The following is a 20,277-nucleotide window of genomic DNA, read 5'->3' on the forward strand; positions in this document are numbered from 1 at the left end:
CATAGGATAAGCTTGTGCAATAATGTGCAATAATGCTTGAGGAGGGTTTCCTAAAAGAAGCCATTAATAATACTAATAAAGTTTCAGTACCTTGAACCCATTGAAGACATAGGCTAGATCATCTGATCCCAGCTCTCTGTCTGCATGGACGTTTGGTCTTGCCCACCCAACTCTCATCTCTCCCACTGTTACTGCCTCAAACTCAAAGTACCATTTCCCCTGGGTCACCGCGTAGGATTTCTCTGCCCTGAACACACGGATCTTATCACTCCGACCACTGCCATTCCCATGTCCACCTGGAATAAATGGTCACAGAGGTTTAGGTGAGTAAAAGTTTACAAATACAAAACTCATTGGATGACTTTAAGTTCTCTTTGTAGTAGAATTCTTCAAGAGTGATATAAAGAGGTTGATTTGGTGCATGATTAGATGGACACTCACTGCTTTCCTGGTCAGGTGGCTCAATATTGTAGCCATAGCCAATCAGAGTTCGTACAGCAGCACATACACTGTCACGATTGGTTTTTTTCGTTTTTTCATCCAGGAGAATGTATGGCACAAGACGGGGGTTGCGCTTGTTCACAATGTCCTAAAAAAAAGAAAATTCAGAAGAAAATTAAGCAAACTCTACAGAAAGAACAAAAGCTGAAATGGTAATTTCATAGAATCTTCTAAATTTTTATTAATATTGTATACTGTGATATTTTCAAATGTTTTTTGAAGTACTTCTCTCAGAATATGGATGAATGTGATACTCGTAAAGGATGAGCCATGATCTAGAAAGCATGGGAATTTATTGTTGTTTTTATTTTGTTGCTACTAAAAAGTGACAAAGTGTACACCTACAGTACCTGAACAATGCTGTAAGTCCAGCCTTGGCGGACACGGTCTCGAGCCCAGACATTGTGTCCATTTTCAGCTAGCCTTTCCACAAGTGTGTTCTGATTCGGTGTCAATTTCACATAGTTGAGGTCTAGAGGAGCAGGTTTGTATCCATTACTTTGCATATACCTAAGAATTAAACAGAAACTAGTTTAAGTTTAGACATCATTATTTAGCTTTTTCTCTCTATCATTTTGACATTAAAATACCTATAATATCTCAGTACCTGTTGTTGTTAGCATACACTACGAGTGTTGGGAGTAGTGCATTACAAGTAAACCAACTTACATAATCAGATTACTTTTTTCAAGTAACTAGTAAAGTAATGCATTACTTTTAAATGTACACAAAATGTCTGAAGCTCTGACAGCTCTTCTGTCCACATGTTGAGAGAAATTGTAAGTAAGCAAAGGCATCGTGCGAGTTGTGTAAACATGATGGTTATTGTAGTTCTAGACCAAATCTGAGCGTACAATTACTCATCTCAACAGTCACTCATCAAAACAGTTTCCGTATTACTCTAAATGAATAAAAACAGTGAAATTCAAACACAAACCTGCAATAATTAAATATGTTAAATAACACAAATATACTATGTATTTAATCTGACTTTATTAACCAATATGTCTGACCCCAAACGTTTGAAAGGTAAACTAACACTATTGTACCTTTGTAATTTAATTAAAACTACTTTATTAGTGTTAAATGATTAGTGGTGGTTATTGAGATATTCTGTAATACTGACGTTTTAGGAAGTTTTATCTTCTTCAAGTTCTCCTCTGCTTTCTCGTCTCCCATGCCTACGTGACAACCTAAGGCCAGAAGAGTCCTATAGACAGAATCCAGAGAACCAGGGGTTAACTAACCACACAGCAACAAATATATAAAAGCTCAGTATTTCACCTACTTCAGTGTCTCTCCGGACATTGCCAAGTTGTAGTTCTTCTCAGGCTCCGGGAGGCTTTGGAAGTCCACTAGACAAGGATGCAGCTTCTTGTTGTCATCACGGAACTGAAAGAGTGGGGACAGCAGACAGACAGTATTGAGTATGAATTGAAAGATGTTAATTGTGCATTTAGTATTTTAAAATAATCATTATTTCCTTCAATTCTATTTTATATTCATAGACTCACTGGTCCATAAGTCCAGCCCTGCTCAATTCGAGTAACGGCCCACAGCTCGTGGCTGTTCTCAGCCAGTTTCTCTCTGATACGCTCTAGGTGAGGAGGAAGAACAATCTGCGGAAATAATTTAGATGGTAAAATCAATACAACAGGTCACTTTATTTACACAGACCTTTAATAATATTGTCTGAAATCCTACCTGCACAGTGTCAACTGGGCAGGGAGTGAAAGCAGTGTGGGAGAGAGACTGGGTCGGCCCCAGAAGGTTCCGGACATCATTGAAGTCATGCTTGTACTCTTTAATGGGTTCAATCCGCAGCCTATCTCTGGGCAGAACTGCCTCATAGCATGGGGCATAACCTGGAGGAGGGAGGAATTTGAAGTCTCCATGCCGCCCGCCAAGGAGAAATCGAACTCTGTGAAGTGGAATGCATTTTTGAATTTGTCCTATTAGATTAAACAAGTAATTTGTTGAAAAATCAACTCTTACTTGATCCCAGCTGAGAAGCTGACCGCAGGGAAAAACAGACCGTCGAGATTGAAGTTCTCGAACATGCCTTGAACGGGATGTCCATTAACACGGAAGGAGATGCTGGGCACGGTCAGATCCAAACAGCAGCTCACCACATCCTCAGCCGCGAGAATGTGTTGATTGGGTGAAGTCACCTGACGTGGTACGCGACCTGATGAAAGCGCAATGTTATAGATGTGCTCAGTGAGATATCAATGTGCTGGAATAGATAGAGGAAGGTAATCCTAACCTGTCCACAGCTGTAGCCCATCAAAGCCGTACGAGAAAAGATCATCTCCAACTCCATTGCTCCCCCATCCCTCTCCTCCTCCGGGGTAGGGGCTGTAGCCCTCCGTCAAAGCCCAGCCAACTCGAAGGTGACACGCCTGAGCGGTCAGGAATGACTCCACGTGGTCAACGATCAACTCGTAGTACCACTTCTTATATTGTGTAGAGCCTTCACACGTGCCCAGAAAAATGTTGGGTCTCATACTGCAAAACATCAAACATGAGTCCACACAAATGCCTCTACAGATAACTTTTATATGTCATTTGGGTTGTACTGAATCAGACCTGGTGACATAATTGATGATGTTGGTCTGCAGGAGGAGGTCACGGCCCGGAAGCAGATTCTCAGTGATCAGATTCTGATTGGACCTCACGGCAACACCATTACAAACACATAGAGAGCAAAGTACATCTAGAACCTACAAAGAAAAGCCACAACAGAGCATGTGATCAGATACGATTGAAGACTCATTAAATAAAAGCTTTAACCTAGATTGCGAAAAGATATCAACCTTGTGATTGCGTCCATGTTTGTCCAGAAGCGCGATGATGGATTTGATGTGGTTCTCCTGGATGATGTTAAGCACCTCAGGGCTTTCAATAAGGATACAATACAGCACCTCCAGAATGCCTGACAATTAAAAATATGCACATATACACTACCGTTCAAAAGCTTGGGGTTTGTAAGAATTAGTGTTTTATTCAGTAAGGACACATTAAATTGATCAAAAGCAACAGTAAAGACATTAATAAGGACTCTCAAAGGATAAATTATGGCTTCCTACCTGAGGATGCCTCTAAACGATCCAGTTTGCTGACAAGCCAGTCAAGATTATCACAGAACAAAGCACAGTTTGCCCGGTTTCCTCTGATCAGAGATGCTATAAAAGAAAAAATGACAAGGGAATTACATTTTCCCAAAAAAACACTGAAACCAGTAAATCATTAAGTGCCCCAGTGTGGTTTAGATTTGTCTGTATTGCATGATGCTGTCATGAGTAAACACAGCCATACCCAGCAGCTCATAAAATAAGTTGACAATCTCTTTCCAGGACTCAGCTGCATCTTCCCCAGCAAATTCTGAGAAGTGGGCCGAAGTGTTGTAGAAATTCAGCCGATCAACACAGTCCAATACGAGAGTGATCATGCCCTAATCAACATTGACATAATTATGTTTGGATGTTTATGTTATAAGCAGTGAATGTAAAGACAATATATTTTCATTAGTATAAATCAAATTTGGTTTATCTGTATTTGTGTGTATTTTTGCGAGCATGTCTAACCTCCTCTTGAAATAGATTCTGACGGTTCCTTAAAGAGCGCAGTTTGGTCTGCTTCTCTTCATGTTCCAGCTCCTCATCAGGAGGGCGGAAATAGAAGATGAGATCCTGCAAGGACAGAACAATGGAATCTAGAGGCAGAGATGGGGATGGACCTGGAGATTTACTTTTCCCACTCAGAGAGTCCAGACCCCTGTAAGACAACACAAATCAACAAAAAATAAATAATTTACCCTTATCCCTGATATTTACCCCTGATAAAACAACAACATTTTTTATTAAACCAGTTTTAATGGTGCTAAGTTGACTATGGTCTCAACGTTTGGTTAGGCTTGTTTGTTTTGATAGGCTGGTTTAAGATTTTTCCAAGAATCCTAAAAGATTACAATTTGCTGCAATTTTAGACCAGATCTACAGCTGTATGCGGACGTACTTAATGAACTGAGTGAAGAGTCCCGCAGTGCTGTAGATCATCCTAGCAGCCTGGGATTCTGCTGTTTGAGAGCGGGCCACAGTAAGAGCATCGTCCATGTGACCCTCCTGATGCAGTATTGCCTAAGGAAAGGAAATGCACATATTAGAATTGATCGAATTAGGTCTGTGAATTTACACTACTGTTCAAAAGTTTGGGCTATGTATGATTTTTTTTAATGTTTTTGAGTATAAAGTCTCTTATACTCACCCAGATCAAAAATACATTAAAACCGTAATAATGTGAAATATTATTACAATTCAAATAACTGTTTTTATTTTAATATATTTTCGAATGTAATTTATTCATGTGACGGCTATGCTGACTTTTCAGAAATTATTCTAATATGCTGATTTGAAGCTCAAGAAACATTTCTTGCTATTAAAAATGTTAAAAAGTTGTGCAGCTTAATATTTTTTGTGGAAACAGTGATAAAAAAAAAGTCATGATTGTTTTATGAATATAAAGTTCAAAAGAACAAAATTTATTTGAAATAGGAATTTTTTTTTGTAACAATGTAAATGTTTTTACCACAACCTTTGCTCAATTTAATGCATTCTTGCCAAACAAAAGCATTAATTTATTTTTAAAGCAGACCCCAAACTTTTGAACAGTACTGTACATGAGGTTAACACTCATACCTTTCTCTTCAGTGGCCCCAGTCGAGCAGACTTGGCATCCACTGAGGCATATGTGAGCCACAGGCTAGTAGAGACATGCTGCACAAAGCACATGGACTCTCCGTACTTGATCTCTGGGATCCCCATTCCTTCCACGTCACGTTTCTGAACCACCTCGGTCTTCTCCTACTCAATCAAATGACATTTTTATGTTTTGACATCAAAGATTGTTAGGAAATATTTTCAAAAGAGCAACCTCCCAGAGAGTATGTTATAAAGCTGAGAGCATTATGCAGACCTTAGAAACACGAAAGCAGAAAGCAGAGTTCTTCGTATTCGCCTTTTCCGGGTCCACAATCAGGAGTCCTTTCTCTTCATCCAGGCACAGATACCTGCCTGTTGTGATGTGACGCACCCTGAAGGACTGACCCCACTTCATGTGGCTACCACTCCACCTGTGTACAATGAGATTGAACATCAGCTCTAAAGGAGAAAAACAATTATTTTCGCTTGTTAAGGCTCTGCTGTATAAAAATAGCACCAACCCAATGCGAAGAGGCTCCAGTCTCCAGAGAGATCTGGCGTGGCTGCACACGGCTCCACCTTCATAGTGTGCATTTCTGAAATTTCATGCAAAATAAGAAAAGATTGATTGTGGTGTAGATTAGCTGTTTGTGCATGTTTACATACAGTAGCATATGGATTTGTATCTCACCGTCTCTGGTCGTCGCCCTGGTCAGCAGCAGGAATTGCTAAACACTCATCCATGTGCCCATGGAAAAGACGCAGAACATGCCCTCCAGTCAGATACCCTGAACCAAGGAAACATCACAAAATAATGTATTACGTTTGTTGTAAAGGCACTTTTAAAATTGGTCTACAATGCATATTGCTATTGGTTGCATAATGCATATTGGTTTAACTGGGGAAAATAAGGAAATTAAGACATACATATTAGTAATGTAATTTAACAGTTGTAATTTTTATTCTTATTTTGTTTTTATTTAGTAATTTTTATATTTTTTGCTTCATCAGAATGGTACGAACTCTGGTAAAGGTTTTGGCACTTGCAACAATTCATACAAAATAAAGTACATTGATTTCATGAAAATAATAATAAAAAGATGTACTTTTTGAACACCACATGGTTTAAATCAAATTTCCCAAAGTCTTGCAGCCCTAAAGAATTTAAAATGCTTGTACTTTAAGCTTACCCTCTGCCAGCTCACAGCCAGAACAGACTGGGTTCATGTTCCAAAGGGTCTGCATGAAAGAAGCGTCCACCATGAGGTCTCCGCTGGCATAGGACAGGTGCTGTTGATGGTACAGATGTTTCAAGTGAAACTGTAAGGCTCCATCTACAAGAGATTGTGTTGACTATATAGAGACGGATATTTTACCAGATATCTCTCAGAGGACACGCTGACCAGGATGAGATCATCGCCCACCCTGACCTTCTCACCCTCTGACCTCTGCTTGGATGCAGGGTGAATGGTCCACCAACATGCCTCACCTGGAGGGAGATTTTCTTTAACTCAGATTTCCCTTTTGTACATTTGCAAGCACTATATTTGAGAAAACAATCCCCTAGAAATTAAACACCTGTCGAGTCCTCCTGCAAGCCCACGTCAAAGGCCAGCTTGTCTGTGAGTGACCTTGATGTTGTCAAACAGCTAAGGTACTGCATCATGCAAAGAGATGCCAATCAATAAAAACAGAGAGAATAAATTATTATTTCGCTATAGTACATTTTCTCTTAAAATACTCATCCAGTGATAGCCTGTATGGGTATATTAAAATTTGACCAACCATGCTAGAGTGAGTGTGTCTGAGAAGGATAGCATGGCCATACAACAACGTGCGGTGGCCTCCTCCTTGTGAAGACTAGAAAGAAGGTGGAAAAACATGACCATAAACAATTCAAGAGTCTATCTATGTGGACAAATCTATATAGATATGTTTTTTTGTCACAGCAATAACTGAAAGATTAACACAGAATTGCGTTAGGTGAGTAAAGACTACGAGAGGACAAAAAATGTGCCGTTACAGTGTTTAGCATCAGGGACTCAGTTATAACCCGCCTTTCCACTGTCTCCGACATTAGTGATGAATGACTTCTGGCCTGCCTTTTGTCAGAGATAGTGACAAGGCGGCTATAATCTGAGGTAGAAACACAGCAATAAGAATAAGCAAAATGCAAGGAACATTTCGAGGCAAAAATGGAAACCTACCCATTTGTCCAAATCGACTGCCTATAGTATGCAAAAGAGAGAACAAGGTAAGGAGGACAAGAAATGTAATGTAATCAAAAGTAATTGACTTTGAATTGAGTTGATTTGATATTAAAGAGATAGTTCACCCAAAAACAAAAATTCTGTCATCATTTAATACTCACCGTAATGTTGTTACAATTTAATTTTTACATTTTTGGGTGGACTATCTACTTTTAAGAGTGACTCTCACCCCATTCCTGATGTATGTGCTCTGAACAAACCTCATTAAGATCATTTGTGTTAGCCAGCATTTCCTGAAGGGCCCGCACAGATAAGGACTGCTCCAGGATAAAGCAGCATATGGCCAGATCAGGAGGAACATTCTAGAATGACAAAAAAAAAAAAAAAAAACAGTGTACAGAACACTGGGAATCCAAAACAGTATTTCATAAATTCAGAATGACATGTAAGAAAAGCATACCTGGGCATTGGACGTAGTTTCCAGAAAGCACAAGCGATTCCCAAAACCCTCACAGGACAGACAGAGTTTGATCTGCTCCTTCAGGATAGTAGCTGTGCACTGTAGAACCACCTGGTCATCCTACAAAGAAAATAAATGTCAAGATGTCAGTATCTGAGTAATATATCATGTTTTTAAAGAAGACTAAACATGTCAGAATAGTTAAAGGGTTAATTCACACAAAAATAAAAATTCTGTTGTCATTTTACTCAACCTCATGTAGAAGTCATTCTAGGCCTTTTTTTTTTTTGCAGAACACAAATTACGTTTTGATAAAATGTTGGTAACCCAACCATTTTGGTGCTCTTTGGCTTCCATTGTATTGACAAAAAACAATCACTGAGACATTTCTCAAAAAATATATATTTTTTGTGCTCCACAGAAAGAAACAAACTCATACAGGGTTGGAACTACATTTTTGGGTGAACTATCCTTTTAACATTAGACAAAAAGCTATACAAATTTCGGGGCACAATCTCACGCAACCTTTTGATAAACAAAGACAATATTTTGTCGATGCATCATCTGATGCAACTCTCTGTGAGTACTAGGAGTAAATCTCAATCTTTGCTCTACTGGAATCACAGAAATCCAATTTAATTCAGTATTGAATATTGCCACTTTCTGAAATATTGATTTAGACAAGTCATTGATGTTTTCTTTGTAACAACATGCCCATAGCACACATTGCTGCTACATAATTTGTTATTTGTAACCTTGATCAAGGCAGAAAGCACCTAATCCTGAATGTGGCTCAGGTTACAGCCAGAACACATGTGGGGAGGCTTAGAGGCCTGTGAGGCATGTGAGGCCTGTCTGAGAAGAAAGAAAGATTGCTTTATGTATTAAATATTTTTAAGTTCTATGAGAAACAAAGTTATTTGATAGGTTATATGAAAATAAATTAATTTGATCTTAAAACATACCGGTAGTTATAAAAGCCTGTAGTGGTGCCACTAATTCTAAGTACAACACCACCCTCTGTTACTCTATTGCCATACAAGTTGACCTCAAAAAGACTTGATTTAATAGATAACCTCATTACTGTTCCATTGATTCAGTTCAATATATGTTGTATGAAAGTGCAAATTAAAGATGAAGCCTGCCTTTATAGACAAATCGGGGCAGGTCATGTCCTTGACAGGCTAGTCTGCATGACAGTGTATTAAGTAAGTGTGTCATCTGCTGAGATATTCCAGGGCTGGAATGTAACCCAGTGGGCCGTGGAAAACCCTGTCTACACCGACACATTCTGCTAGCAACCTGAGACACAGTGCTTCTGTAACAATATAGTCTTTGTGAGATCACAATTATAACATTTGCATTTAATAAATGTCAGAATACGTTTTTATAATATATGAGAGGGAAATGCAACAAGCATTCATTTTATTTACAATCATCCCATTAAAATATTTAAACTTGTTGTTGGAAATACATACTGTTCAACAGTTACGTTTTCTAAAGACATTAAAGTTACCATCAAAAATATTTTTTATGGAATGCTACTGTTTTATAAATGGTTTATTCATGCACATAATTTTATTTTTAATTCATGTTCTCTCAAAATCTTTCATCAAAATAACTTCCCTTCCCACTTGCAGCATCATCTATTCTTTTCTCTGATGATGACATTATTTACTGGCGCGAGGGCAGGACAACCTGTCACTCACATGGCATCACAGAAATAAGCAAACCACAGCGATCTAACAATCCAATCAATTCCTGATGGACACAATCATGTTCCGGCCAACATTTTTTCTTGTTCGAGAAGTCGTTTCACTTGTATATACGTCACAATAGGGCAATAGTAACTGACAGCAAGGAAACATGAAATTTGTCAAAAGTGACAGTAAAGACTTCTACAAAAGATTTATATTTCAAAGAAATGCTGTTCTTTTGAACTTTCTATTCATCAAAGAAATTATCAAGGTTTCCACAAATATATTAAATAGGACAACTGTTTTCAACAATGATAATATAGGAAATGTTTCTAGAGCACCACATCAGCAAATTAGAATGATTTCTTAAGGATCATGTGACACTGAAGTCTGGAGTAATGATGCTGAACATTCAGCTTTACCATCACCAGAAATAAATAATATTTTAAGTTGTTATAATATTTCACAATATTACTGTTTTTACTGAATTTCCGATTAAATAAATACATGATGAGCAATAGAGATATTAAAAAAAAATATGTATGTGCTTGTAAAGGAACGTGTACATTTTTAGATTTGCATAATTTTACATAAAATTGTCAAATTTTTTTAAATCAAATTTTTATTTTTGCCGTACACATAGACCTGCTGTGTGACAAATACAATTTTAGAAGTATACTATTCAATGTGTATATTAATGAGGTCATAAAAACTGAATAAATGAATTTTGAAAATGTATAAAGATTTTGAAGATTTGTTTTAAATGGGTTTCAAATCGTTTTAGCATGTCGTCGCTTACTGTTTGAAACGACAGCCAACCCAATTACAGTATCAAAAGCATTACATTATTTTTTAGTCAGCTTTCTCCCCTACTTGTCTCTCCCGGCCTCCTCCTCTATCCCTCTATTTCAGGCTGTGGCACCTGCTACTTGCAATTTTCCTGGAGCCAGAGTCACACAAAAGTAACAGTGGAACTGTAATCAATGAATGACTGTTCATTTGGGACAATGACTGTCTGACTTCTTGTTTCACAATCACAGAATGTATCAAGAAACTGCATCAAAAATACCTTTCCATAAAACAACTTGCAATGAAGAATGATCCAAAATGATGCATTCTGTGACGTCTTGTAAACAGCATTAAAGGATTTCACAAGCTGGACCACTTCATTTGCTTTTCTTTCACTATCTAGTCACTCATCAATAAAAAAAATTAATTTATTAAAAATCTTAATAAAATATTATTTACCAGAAAAATGCAGTTAAACAGTGTTCATAAAATGTTTTTGCTAATCAAACTCTAAATATGTGCTGAAAAGCTCTGGAGGCCGTCATAAAAATAGGGGGACAGAATAGACTTTTTAAATAGACTGTAACAAACAGGTGTTGGTTCATGACGGGCCAGAAAGCAGCTAATCCCATCTCTGTATATAGACTCAGAGCTCATAGACAGCAGCATCACAAACAACAGTACAGAACAGCACTAGTTGTCTTGATCTACGCTTCTGCATTGGTTAAAATCTTCCAGTGCATCCATTATAGGACTGTTTGAGCTCTTGTTAGAATGACTCAATGTTCATGTTGACATAACCCCAACACAGCCAGGTCAGGCATTTACAACACTAAGGTCAATCATATAGACTCATAAACATACACTACAGCAGTACTGCTTCACTCACACATCTTAAATTCACAGATCTTTGTACTGTATATTTGGTCTATAGTCTAGATTTATATCTTGATCTTGGCAGTATGTAGTTGTCATGCTTCTGTGCACAGTGCCAAGTGTAAAGTCATGTTTCAAACAGTGACAATCCAACCTCTGCACTGCACTATGTATAAATAGACAACAATGCCAGCAAATCCACACACCTGGTCATGTCACTCAACATTCTTCCAAAAACATTCATGAAAACTGAATGAGAAAGCTGTAAAAATGTGGTCAACTTTAACATTGATTAAAAAAAAAATCATATTTCTAATGCATATATATATACGATACATGCATTTTTTAACTAATCGGAGGTAAGGTATTCTCAATATAACTCACTGTTCGTAAGAACTGGATTTCCTCTTCTCCCTCTGCTCCTTCTGCCATGGTTCAGGAGATTTGCGGGTACCGGCAGGAAAAGTGTTGATGGGGTCCCCTCTCTTTCCTTCTTCTCAGCTGGGACAGATCCCAGCCTTAGCTTCCCCACTTCTCTTTCACTTCGGACCACAGGCTGCCTGTGCGTGTGGAAGAACTGAGACTCCAGCTCTGGTGAATGCTGTTCACAGAGAGCTCCACTTTCTGTAGCGTTCTCTCGCTGCTCCACATCAAAGAGGAGGAGCACCAGCCTCATAAAACTAACATTATCACTCTCTGTTGGGCTTAGCTAAAGGATATTAACAATCTTTTTATAATAATTCAAACTTGTTTAATGAGGGAAAATATTGTACCTTTCTTTTAAAACTTGGTTCCTTTCCCTTTAATCTGGATTTGTTCCTTGGATATTTAAAAGTAAATAAATGAATAAATAATTTCACTCTAATAAAGAAATATTCTAAGTCACCAAAAAGGATTCTCAAACTTAAGTTTGTAAAAAGAAAAAAGAAAACTGTACTGAAATGCACTTGCAATGGAACTGTATGGGGCAACTGTTTGCCAATAGACTTTTATTGCAATTGCATTTTGCTTTTACAATCTTAGATCACACATGCCAGGGATCAACAGCATGGCACAGACACTGTTTAGCTTACTTTTATTTAAGCAGAAATATTTTTTTAAACATTTCCCAAACCAGTCGTCCTTGCTTAACATGACATGGAACCAAAATCAGTTGCTTAGAGGGATAGTTCACCCAAAAATGAACATTTTGTCATTTACTTACCCTCATGTTGTTCTAAACCTGTATGAGGAGTTTGTCAAGAAGATATTTTAAAGAATTTTTTTTTTCCTACTATGGAAGTCAATGGGTTCCATCAACTGTCTGGTTACCAAAATTCTTTAAAATATCTTCTTTTGTGTTCAACAGAAGAAAGAAACTCAGCTTGAGGGTAAGTAATGACATTTTAACTTGCAAACAGATTTTGTCACAGGTCCTTATATGGGCGAAAATTAAATGAACTGAACATCTAGAAAATAACTACAAAAAAAGTGAACTATTAAAACGGATTTTATTAAGAACAAAGAAAATTTGTGACAGCTCACAAACAAACAAGTAAAACCATTGTTGCATAAATAATAGTTTAATGATTATACAAACCATATTCAGATCCCAGTCTTTGGGAACTGATATGTAACTAATAAAAATTAAAGAACTAAATGATTAAAGTGGAAACGGGTTCCAAGTAGACATGCGCACCTCATGCGAGGGCCAGCGGGGAGAGTCTCTGTAGCGCCTTCTAGTGGTCGGATGCCTAAACTGAAAGATTGGAGAGGAAAGCTCACCAGGCAACCCATTACTTGTGTCATCTTCAAAAATCACACCGTCTCGTGTCAAAGAAGCAAAAGGTGGAAACTCAAATGGAGGACTGGCATTCAGCCATGAGGGGGTTTCCTTATCGCTTTCGTGCAGAGGAGAGACTTGATCCGTTCTGAAGTCTTCGACTGAACTTGAGTCTTCATAGAGATTCAATGGCAGCATCTGCTGGAAGAACATTGGTGATGCAAGATCAGGTGTAAGAACTACAGGAGGAACATTTGAATCTTCACAATCGTCTTCCTCGTGACCACCAATGTGACACTTCTGATCCAACATTTTATGAAGATCAAGCTCCTTGACATTCTGCTCTGTTTGCTTGCACAGGAACAGACATTCAGTTTTCGTCATTGCAGACAAATTCAGATCTTGATTCGGGTTTCCCAACAAGCTCAGAGAATCCACATCATTTGTTGTCTGATTTTGGAGGGAATTTTGTGACCTCTTGCACATCTCTTGATGATGTAAATCATTAATCGGTTCTTGATCGACCGACTCCACACCCGAATCAGGGCTAGCGTCGCACATTCCTATGAAAGCCTGATTTGCTGGAGGAGATCCCACAGGGCTCTGCTCTGGTGGTCTCTCAGATACGCCCTCATGACTGATGGAGCGGCCAAATCGGCGTGCCCCCTGCCTCCGAAGGCGCGTGGCTCCCCTCTGAAGGGAATCCTGCGGTTTCTCCCGGAAATGAGGTGCCGTTCGTGATGTCCGGAGCAGCAAGGTCAAAGCACTAAAACCTCTAAGTCGCTCAGCCACGGACAAACGCTGATGGGGTCTTTTGAAACCAATAGTTGAGTCGGTCATCTTGTCTTGTTTATAATTCTTTTGTGTTTTAATGCTTCCTTTTGTCTCTTGCACTTCATTGATACCCCCCTTCTTCTCCGTGGTTACATTCTCTTGCTCATTTGAAAGGGTCAGACTTGCAAACATCGACCAGACACTGTTATCAATCTCAGTTTCAGCTCTACCAACTTCCTTTTCCAAAACGGGGATCTCATCAGTACACGACTCAAGCATCACCTCAGGTAGGCTTATGGATCTACGAGGACAAGATCGGTTCTTAGAGCGGTTCTTATCCTTTTTGGACTCTTTACGTGGCTGCTTCACCTCTGACTCATTCTCTACTTCTGTGCTTGCATGAGACCCTTCATTTTGAGTAACAGATTGTTTTACCTCACATTCTCCTAACCGCTCAAAGTCCTCAACTTCAAGTACGGTCCAGCATTCATCGTCACAGGGTTCTTCACTGTCCTGTCTCTGCATGAAAGATGCTTCTATTCCCATTTTTAGACAGTCATCAGTGTTTTCTGCAAAACAGCAGTTGAGAAGATCCGGGTCATCATCCACCTCATTCCCAACAACAACTGCATGATTGAAAATTAAACATTCAAAAAATGTTTTATTTGAACAAAAGAAAATATGAAAAGATTTAAAGTTTACAATAATGTCAACGATAGTGATGAACCGACATATTGGCCAGATTTTTATTGAATCAGTAAATATTGTGAATTAAATTAATAAAAACTCATCCAAACCTGCTCCTGGTTCATCAATGACAATAAGAGGTATCCTTGGAGACATATCATTTATAAGTGGTGAATCACTTTTACAGTCAAGCTGTTCTTGGTGTTCTTCTGAACAATTTTCAGGGTCTTTATGAGTTGGTGTCACTGAAAGCTAAAAATATGAAACCAGGTTAGCAGAATGAAAAAAATTAAACAAAAAGAGTAAAAACTACTAAAAGCTGGTTAAAACAAAACATACTTGGTTACTGTTGTTTCCACTGGACACAGTAAAAAATCGGAGAGATCTTTTTCTCCGATGCACCTTTTCTTCTTGTGCTGGAGGCCTGAAAACCCCAAAACATACACAGATAAGCCAAACTGCTACTCTTTGTAGATGAAATTATCATCCCCAAATTAGTATTACAGAGTAGAGTGCAGTCATGATACAGTACCTAAGCAATTTCCGCTGTTCTCTCGTGTGGCTTCTCTTCTTGGTGGTAAGAATAGTATCTTCTTTACTACACATAGTCTTTGGACTATGACTGCTTACAGATTCTAACAGATTTTTACAAAGCATCTTTGGAGTATCAATATTCTACAACAATCATGAGATAAGCTGGTAAAATACACACATAAATGGACTGACCTTCTGGCTGAGTGATAGTTGTCGACATGTCCTCTCTTAGGTCATGCAAAGACCGCCTGAACAATAGTAAACACAAGCACAGAAACATCTGGGATGAACATCTTTTGCAAGTAGTCTATGAAGTTATCTGACAACCAGACAAAATGGATATTTATGTATCAGATAAGCCAAAAATGTACCTTTTCTTTGCAGATCCTTCAAGTTCAGGAAGTGATTCCTCGGTGGCTTTACGTTTGACTGTAACTGGTGATTGAGGAGAGGGGCTTTTTGAGAGAGGAGTCACTATAAAGATCAAAGAAGCATTTTTTTTATTTACTTTTGCAGTTTAAGAGAATAACTAATAGGAAAGCACTTACCATGCAAAAATATAGTGGCTCACCTGACATGGCATCTAACACTATTGGTGGTCCAGTGGGAGTACGACATGGCTTCAGTTTGGAAAAAGCATCTACGAATATTTCTGAAACAATATTTTGATAAAAATTTACATTATCATTAAAACAGAAAGAAAGATATGCTAGGAATTTGTTTGTGCCCATAACATAAATCACTATATACTTAACAGGTTTGGGGTCTAGAAAAACAGTAAAAATTGTGAAATATTACAATTTAAAATATCAGTTTTTAATATAATTTAAAATGTAATTTATTCCTTCAGAAATGTATTCCTTTATTCTGATATACTGATTTGGCCCTCGGGAACCATTTCTTATTATTATCAATGTTGAAACAGTTGTACTAAATATTTTTGTGAAAGCTGTGACTTTTTTCAGTATTCTTTTATTAATAGAAATTTTTTCATGTTTTTTCATCATTTTTAATATTATATTGCAAAATCAAAAATGACACTGTATATTTAGGATTGGTGGGGAGCTGTAAAAATACAGAATACACATGACCACCTTAATTGTCTGTGGTGGTTATGGCAGTATGAAACCAACAATTGAAGAAACTTTCTTTAACAGAAGATGACAGATTCAATAGATGTTCGCTATCCCCAGCAGATCATTCTTATACATTTTATACCTGTCCTAAATTGTATCCATTCTGGTCTTCTTTTTTTGTTGCATTGTCAAAGGCTCTTAATGTTTCTGTTAAACCCTGCCCAATAACTGCCATTTTTGGAGTACTCCCTGTTGATGGCTTGTGTAACAAGCTCCATGCTAAAATTATTGCTTTTGCTTCATTGGTAGCCAGAAGACGAATATTGTTACATTGGAAATCCTCATGCCCCCCTCCTAAATTGTCCTGGTTAAAGAACTTAATGTCCTTTTTTACACCTGGAAAAAATGCAACGCTCCATTAGAGAGCGTTGTCTAGAGAGTAATTCAACACTCCATTATTGTCCTTTCCTTTTTTGAGACTGTACCTTCATTAAAGATTTGTTTTCCAAGTATGCCATGAATATTGGCCATTTAAAGGGGTCATATAATGGTACATGCACTTTTACAAGTTGATTGTACTGAAATGTGTGTTGGCAGTGCCTGTACACAAACATCATATAATGATAAAAATCCATCCAGTGGTTTTGTTTTAATCTCCTTATATGTTTTCCCCTGCCTCAAATCGAGCCGTTCGTTTTTGTGACGTCAATAAAACGGACGCCCCTCCCGCGATTGTTGATTGACGGGAGCGTTTCAACACAGACCCGCCCTCGCACATGAGGTAGCTGTCAATCATAGTCTGCGCGGACCGGACCGGACCGGCGCGGTCATTGTTGATATGCTGGAGCACTGTCTATGAGCAGAATGGCGTCTAAGCGATTGTGGTGTTCTGTTCTTGGGTGTAATAACGAACACAGTCATTTTAATGTTCCTGAATCCGAACCGCTGAAGACGCAGTGGCTGAGTTTGTTTTCGAAGGGAATATTCCACACGAGCAACGTCAATGCTTTCATGTTTGCGCGAATCATTTCACACACCAGACTGCTTTATAAACGAGGGTCAGTATAAAGCTGGATTTGCTAAGAAGCTTTGCTAAAAAGGATCGGTACCAGATATTCGTGTTCCTGCTGAACCTCCAGAAGAACGGAAGTGAGTGAAACGTTTTATTAAACTTTATATTAATATATTAATCTTTGCAAATCGCTAGCTGCACGCTTCACAATGAATGCGTCTAAGGTTTACACTCAGTCAGGGTACATTACGGCATGTTTTCTATGTATGACGTTCTCAATATAATTCATAATTCCACGTTTATACTGAACAAGCGTTATGGTTATTGTGTTATTGTGTTACAAACGGTGTAGCTGCTATGCACAGAACAGAGGGGCGGAGTGAGCGCAGCTCATGATCATTTAAAGGCATATGCACTGAAACGGCGTGCTGAAAACAGAGCTGTTTTTGACCAGGTAAAATAAGTGTTTTCTTACAATACTAATGAGAATTTTTAATTAAAGTATATTACAAACTTTTAATTTAGACCCTAAAGAATCATATTAGCTTGTACAAAAATGGCATTATATGACCCCTTTAAGAATCTGCTCAATAAAAATATATATACAAAACAAACAAAAAAATCTCACCACCAACACTTCGTCTTCGTTGTCGTCTCAGACTTCTGTAAACACTGAGTCCTGTCCTCTTACTAAACATAGCGCCACCTGCAGAAGAGGGTGTCTCTGTTCCCCCTGTTGCTTTTAAAGCCTCCAGCACACATGATGGAACAACACCTGATAGACAAAGTTCACACACAAGTACAAGCTCAGTTTACTCCAAATAAATGGGTCAATCTGATGCTGCACCCAGCAAAGGGCAGGTTAACCAATCGCTCATTCAAATCTCCTACATCTTTACCAATACGTTCTGCATGAAGAATGAATGATTTGATCACTGATGTCTGCTGGTCTAAATGTTTCTCGGTGTCCAGAGTGAGTTTGCAAGGTTGACACTGAAGCAGGTTAGGAGCAATAACAACGGCAAGGCTACTCGCATCCATTCTATTCTCACTGCATCTGATCAAAGACATGAAAATAAGGAAAATATGACTAAAAATGAGCTCGTGTATTGTCTATACATCTATGCAAAGTGTTTTTAGCATGCTGTCAATTACCACAGACAATAATTTCAACTTAAGAGTAAATATTACAGAAAAATAAGAGAAAATTCCTTTAAAATTTGCACAGATCCAAGGAAATAAAATACTCAAATTGACATTCAGCAAAGTAAGCTGCATATTTTCAAGCTGCAATCAAATGTAAAACCTCTCCGCAGCTTGATGCAGAAAGGTGCAGAGGTATCTGAGTGCACGGGCGTGGGATGAAGGTAACAGAGCTGTAATGAGCAGAGTTGTTCTGTTTCTCGCTCCCTCCTGGTCATGTGTCATCTCAAGCCCCTGGGCCTGAATCAGAGGGATCTGGAGATCTGTAGGGATGAGTGGAGATGGCAGCTCACGCAGGAACTGCTTGATGAGAGAGGCAACGTCACAAGGCTGCAGGAGGTCTGCGTGCGGGGGAAGAAAGACTGTCTTTCCCTGCTCCAAATCTGCCTATGAAATAATAGCATTTGTCGTTACTTTTTCTTGCAGATAATTTTAACCATTTGTCAAAAGTGCTATTTATATTTTAGACTGCACTACCAGTCAAAAGTTGTATGTTTTTGAAAGAAGGCTATTATTCTCAACAAGGCTGGATGTATTTAATCAAAAATACAGTAAAACCAGCAATTTTGTGAAATATTACTACAATGAAAAACAATTGATTTTAACTAATTGTAATTTATTCCTGAGGTGGCAAAACTGAAATTTCACCAGCCATTACTTCAGTGTCACATTATCCTTCAGAAATTATTCTAATTAATGTAAATAAATTCAGCCATTGTGAGCATAAACATTTTAAACAATCTTATTTATTCCAAACTTTATACCAGTATTGTAAAATTAGTGGGGGGGAAAATACACCTGTAAAGGTCAAAACGGGTACCTGAATAAAAAGATTGCCATCCATCAAAAGGCTCACTATAAATTTAACACGTACAACTACATAGGCAGAGTGGTAAGATATAACCTGTCAATGCCATTGTGATATATGACAGATTTGAAGGAATTTACCCTTAGAGCTCGGATACGACTCAGGGATCCGGTCTTCCTGAAAAGACCTTCTGTATCCAGATGTTGTGACAGATATCCACAGGCCTCCACCAAGAACCTGAAAACCAGCACTTCAGATGCTCTCATGTGGAATACAAACGCAGGCTTCTGTCTCTCAATCACTGTCATGCTATTCTCGTGAAACTCAATTTTATTTTTGATTATCTGAATTTTAAAACTAACAAGAGATGTTGATAAACATACTGAGGTAGTGTACCGCCCATGTCAGAGAGTTGATGTTGAGGGAGCAAATGCATGTCACGTCCAAAAGCAAAGCGTTGTGACGAGCTCTCCTGGGAGACAAATTCAACGTATGTAAATGACAATATATTTTTAAGTAACAATTAATTACCCCTCGTTACAAGGAGTTTTTTTTTACCTGACTAAAAGTTTGTTGACAGTTGGAATCTCCATTCAGAAAGTTCTTCCAGTTTTTCACGCGGATACCGACAGCTTTGAGCGCGTGAATGATCGCCACCACGCGCAAACGCTCCTCTGTTAAACCAGCCATTATTTGACGGTCTGAACACCACAAAAACTTTCTGTCTAAATTCAAAATGTTTTGTTTAATTGGTTGTTATTGACTTACACAGTAAAGTCATGGAACCGGTAAATTTGGCTAATTAGTACGACGGTGGATGCGGAGACGACGTTTCCGTACGAATCGCCTGAAATGATTGGTGGCAGGTCGTTTCCGCTCATCTGAACGTATGCAAATGAGCTAACCTTATTCAAATAAGCCAATGTGAGACAAGATTTTTTTTTTTTTTTTTTTGCTTTGCTGGAATTGACTAATGTTTTTCCTTTTATTATTACTGAATACAAATAAAATAAATCCAGCCTGTTTAATATTTATCTGCCAGTAAAATGGAGGGTAATTTTTTCTTTAATTAAAAGTGAGAAACCCATACAAATATTATAATACACAAACAAATAAATAATAAAAAAATAGACATTTTCAAAAGTAATATTTTTATTTTAAAATATTTCCTAATGTGATCAACATCTC

The 20,277-nt window shown here is 38.1% G+C and overlaps 2 protein-coding genes across 5 annotated transcripts in view; both read right to left on the reverse strand.

Annotated features, from left to right (window-relative positions):
• ryr1a (ryanodine receptor 1a (skeletal)) overlaps positions 1–11,826 on the reverse strand; it is a 56,055-nt gene extending 44,229 nt beyond the window's left edge. For 3 of the 4 annotated variants that reach the window (XM_056271490.1, XM_056271488.1, XM_056271489.1), the window contains exons 1-24: positions 7,409–7,414; positions 6,987–7,061; positions 6,780–6,858; positions 6,578–6,690; positions 6,392–6,491; positions 5,893–5,989; positions 5,723–5,797; positions 5,476–5,632; positions 5,199–5,363; positions 4,519–4,640; positions 4,089–4,278; positions 3,820–3,955; positions 3,591–3,686; positions 3,318–3,436; positions 3,091–3,224; positions 2,768–3,009; positions 2,497–2,689; positions 2,206–2,422; positions 2,016–2,120; positions 1,790–1,893; positions 1,628–1,711; positions 852–1,011; positions 442–589; positions 91–296 (exon numbers count right to left, since the gene is read on the reverse strand). In XM_056271490.1, the coding sequence (XP_056127465.1) occupies positions 91–296; positions 442–589; positions 852–1,011; positions 1,628–1,711; positions 1,790–1,893; positions 2,016–2,120; positions 2,206–2,422; positions 2,497–2,689; positions 2,768–3,009; positions 3,091–3,224; positions 3,318–3,436; positions 3,591–3,686; positions 3,820–3,955; positions 4,089–4,278; positions 4,519–4,640; positions 5,199–5,363; positions 5,476–5,632; positions 5,723–5,797; positions 5,893–5,989; positions 6,392–6,491; positions 6,578–6,690; positions 6,780–6,858; positions 6,987–6,989 (3,045 nt within the window). In that variant the 5' untranslated portion in view covers positions 6,990–7,061; positions 7,409–7,414. Of the gene's footprint in view, positions 1–90; positions 297–441; positions 590–851; positions 1,012–1,627; positions 1,712–1,789; positions 1,894–2,015; positions 2,121–2,205; positions 2,423–2,496; positions 2,690–2,767; positions 3,010–3,090; positions 3,225–3,317; positions 3,437–3,590; positions 3,687–3,819; positions 3,956–4,088; positions 4,279–4,518; positions 4,641–5,198; positions 5,364–5,475; positions 5,633–5,722; positions 5,798–5,892; positions 5,990–6,391; positions 6,492–6,577; positions 6,691–6,779; positions 6,859–6,986; positions 7,062–7,408; positions 7,430–7,671; positions 7,774–7,871; positions 7,992–11,617 lie in introns of those variants that run through there. The other variant, XM_056271491.1, reaches the window with a different exon arrangement.
• Positions 11,827–12,704: 878 nt separating this feature from the next.
• On the reverse strand, positions 12,705–19,960 carry zgc:153345 (uncharacterized protein LOC566129 homolog). Its single transcript, XM_056271582.1, has 13 exons — positions 19,648–19,960; positions 19,473–19,561; positions 19,230–19,326; positions 18,385–18,668; positions 17,978–18,135; positions 17,707–17,853; positions 15,562–15,642; positions 15,362–15,464; positions 15,183–15,238; positions 14,989–15,091; positions 14,796–14,880; positions 14,567–14,708; positions 12,705–14,395 (listed from the first exon to the last, which is right to left on the reverse strand). The coding sequence occupies exons 1-13, from the start codon at positions 19,777–19,779 to the stop codon at positions 12,876–12,878; spliced, it is 2,997 nt and encodes a 998-aa protein (XP_056127557.1). The 5' UTR covers positions 19,780–19,960; the 3' UTR covers positions 12,705–12,875.
• Between the last annotated feature and the right edge of the window lie 317 nt (positions 19,961–20,277).

Source organism: Rhinichthys klamathensis, unplaced genomic scaffold (assembly GCF_029890125.1).
Source record: "Rhinichthys klamathensis goyatoka isolate OS25496 unplaced genomic scaffold, OSU_Roscu_1.1 h1tg000321l_1, whole genome shotgun sequence".
Taxonomy (NCBI): domain Eukaryota; kingdom Metazoa; phylum Chordata; class Actinopteri; order Cypriniformes; family Leuciscidae; genus Rhinichthys; species Rhinichthys klamathensis.

What these genes read in the sequence shown, in the direction of transcription:
- zgc:153345 (XM_056271582.1), bottom strand. Translation starts at nt 19,779, where the DNA reads ATGGCTGGTTTAACAGAGGAGCGTTTGCGCGTGGTGGCGATCATTCAC. An exon ending in CTGCATCAAGCTGCGGAGAG is followed by an intron (nt 18,136 to 18,384) that starts GTTTTACATTTG and finishes GTCTTTGATCAG; the next exon opens with ATGCAGTGAGAATAGAATGG. An exon ending in AGTGTTAGATGCCATGTCAG is followed by an intron (nt 15,465 to 15,561) that starts GTGAGCCACTAT and finishes TGATCTTTATAG; the next exon opens with TGACTCCTCTCTCAAAAAGC.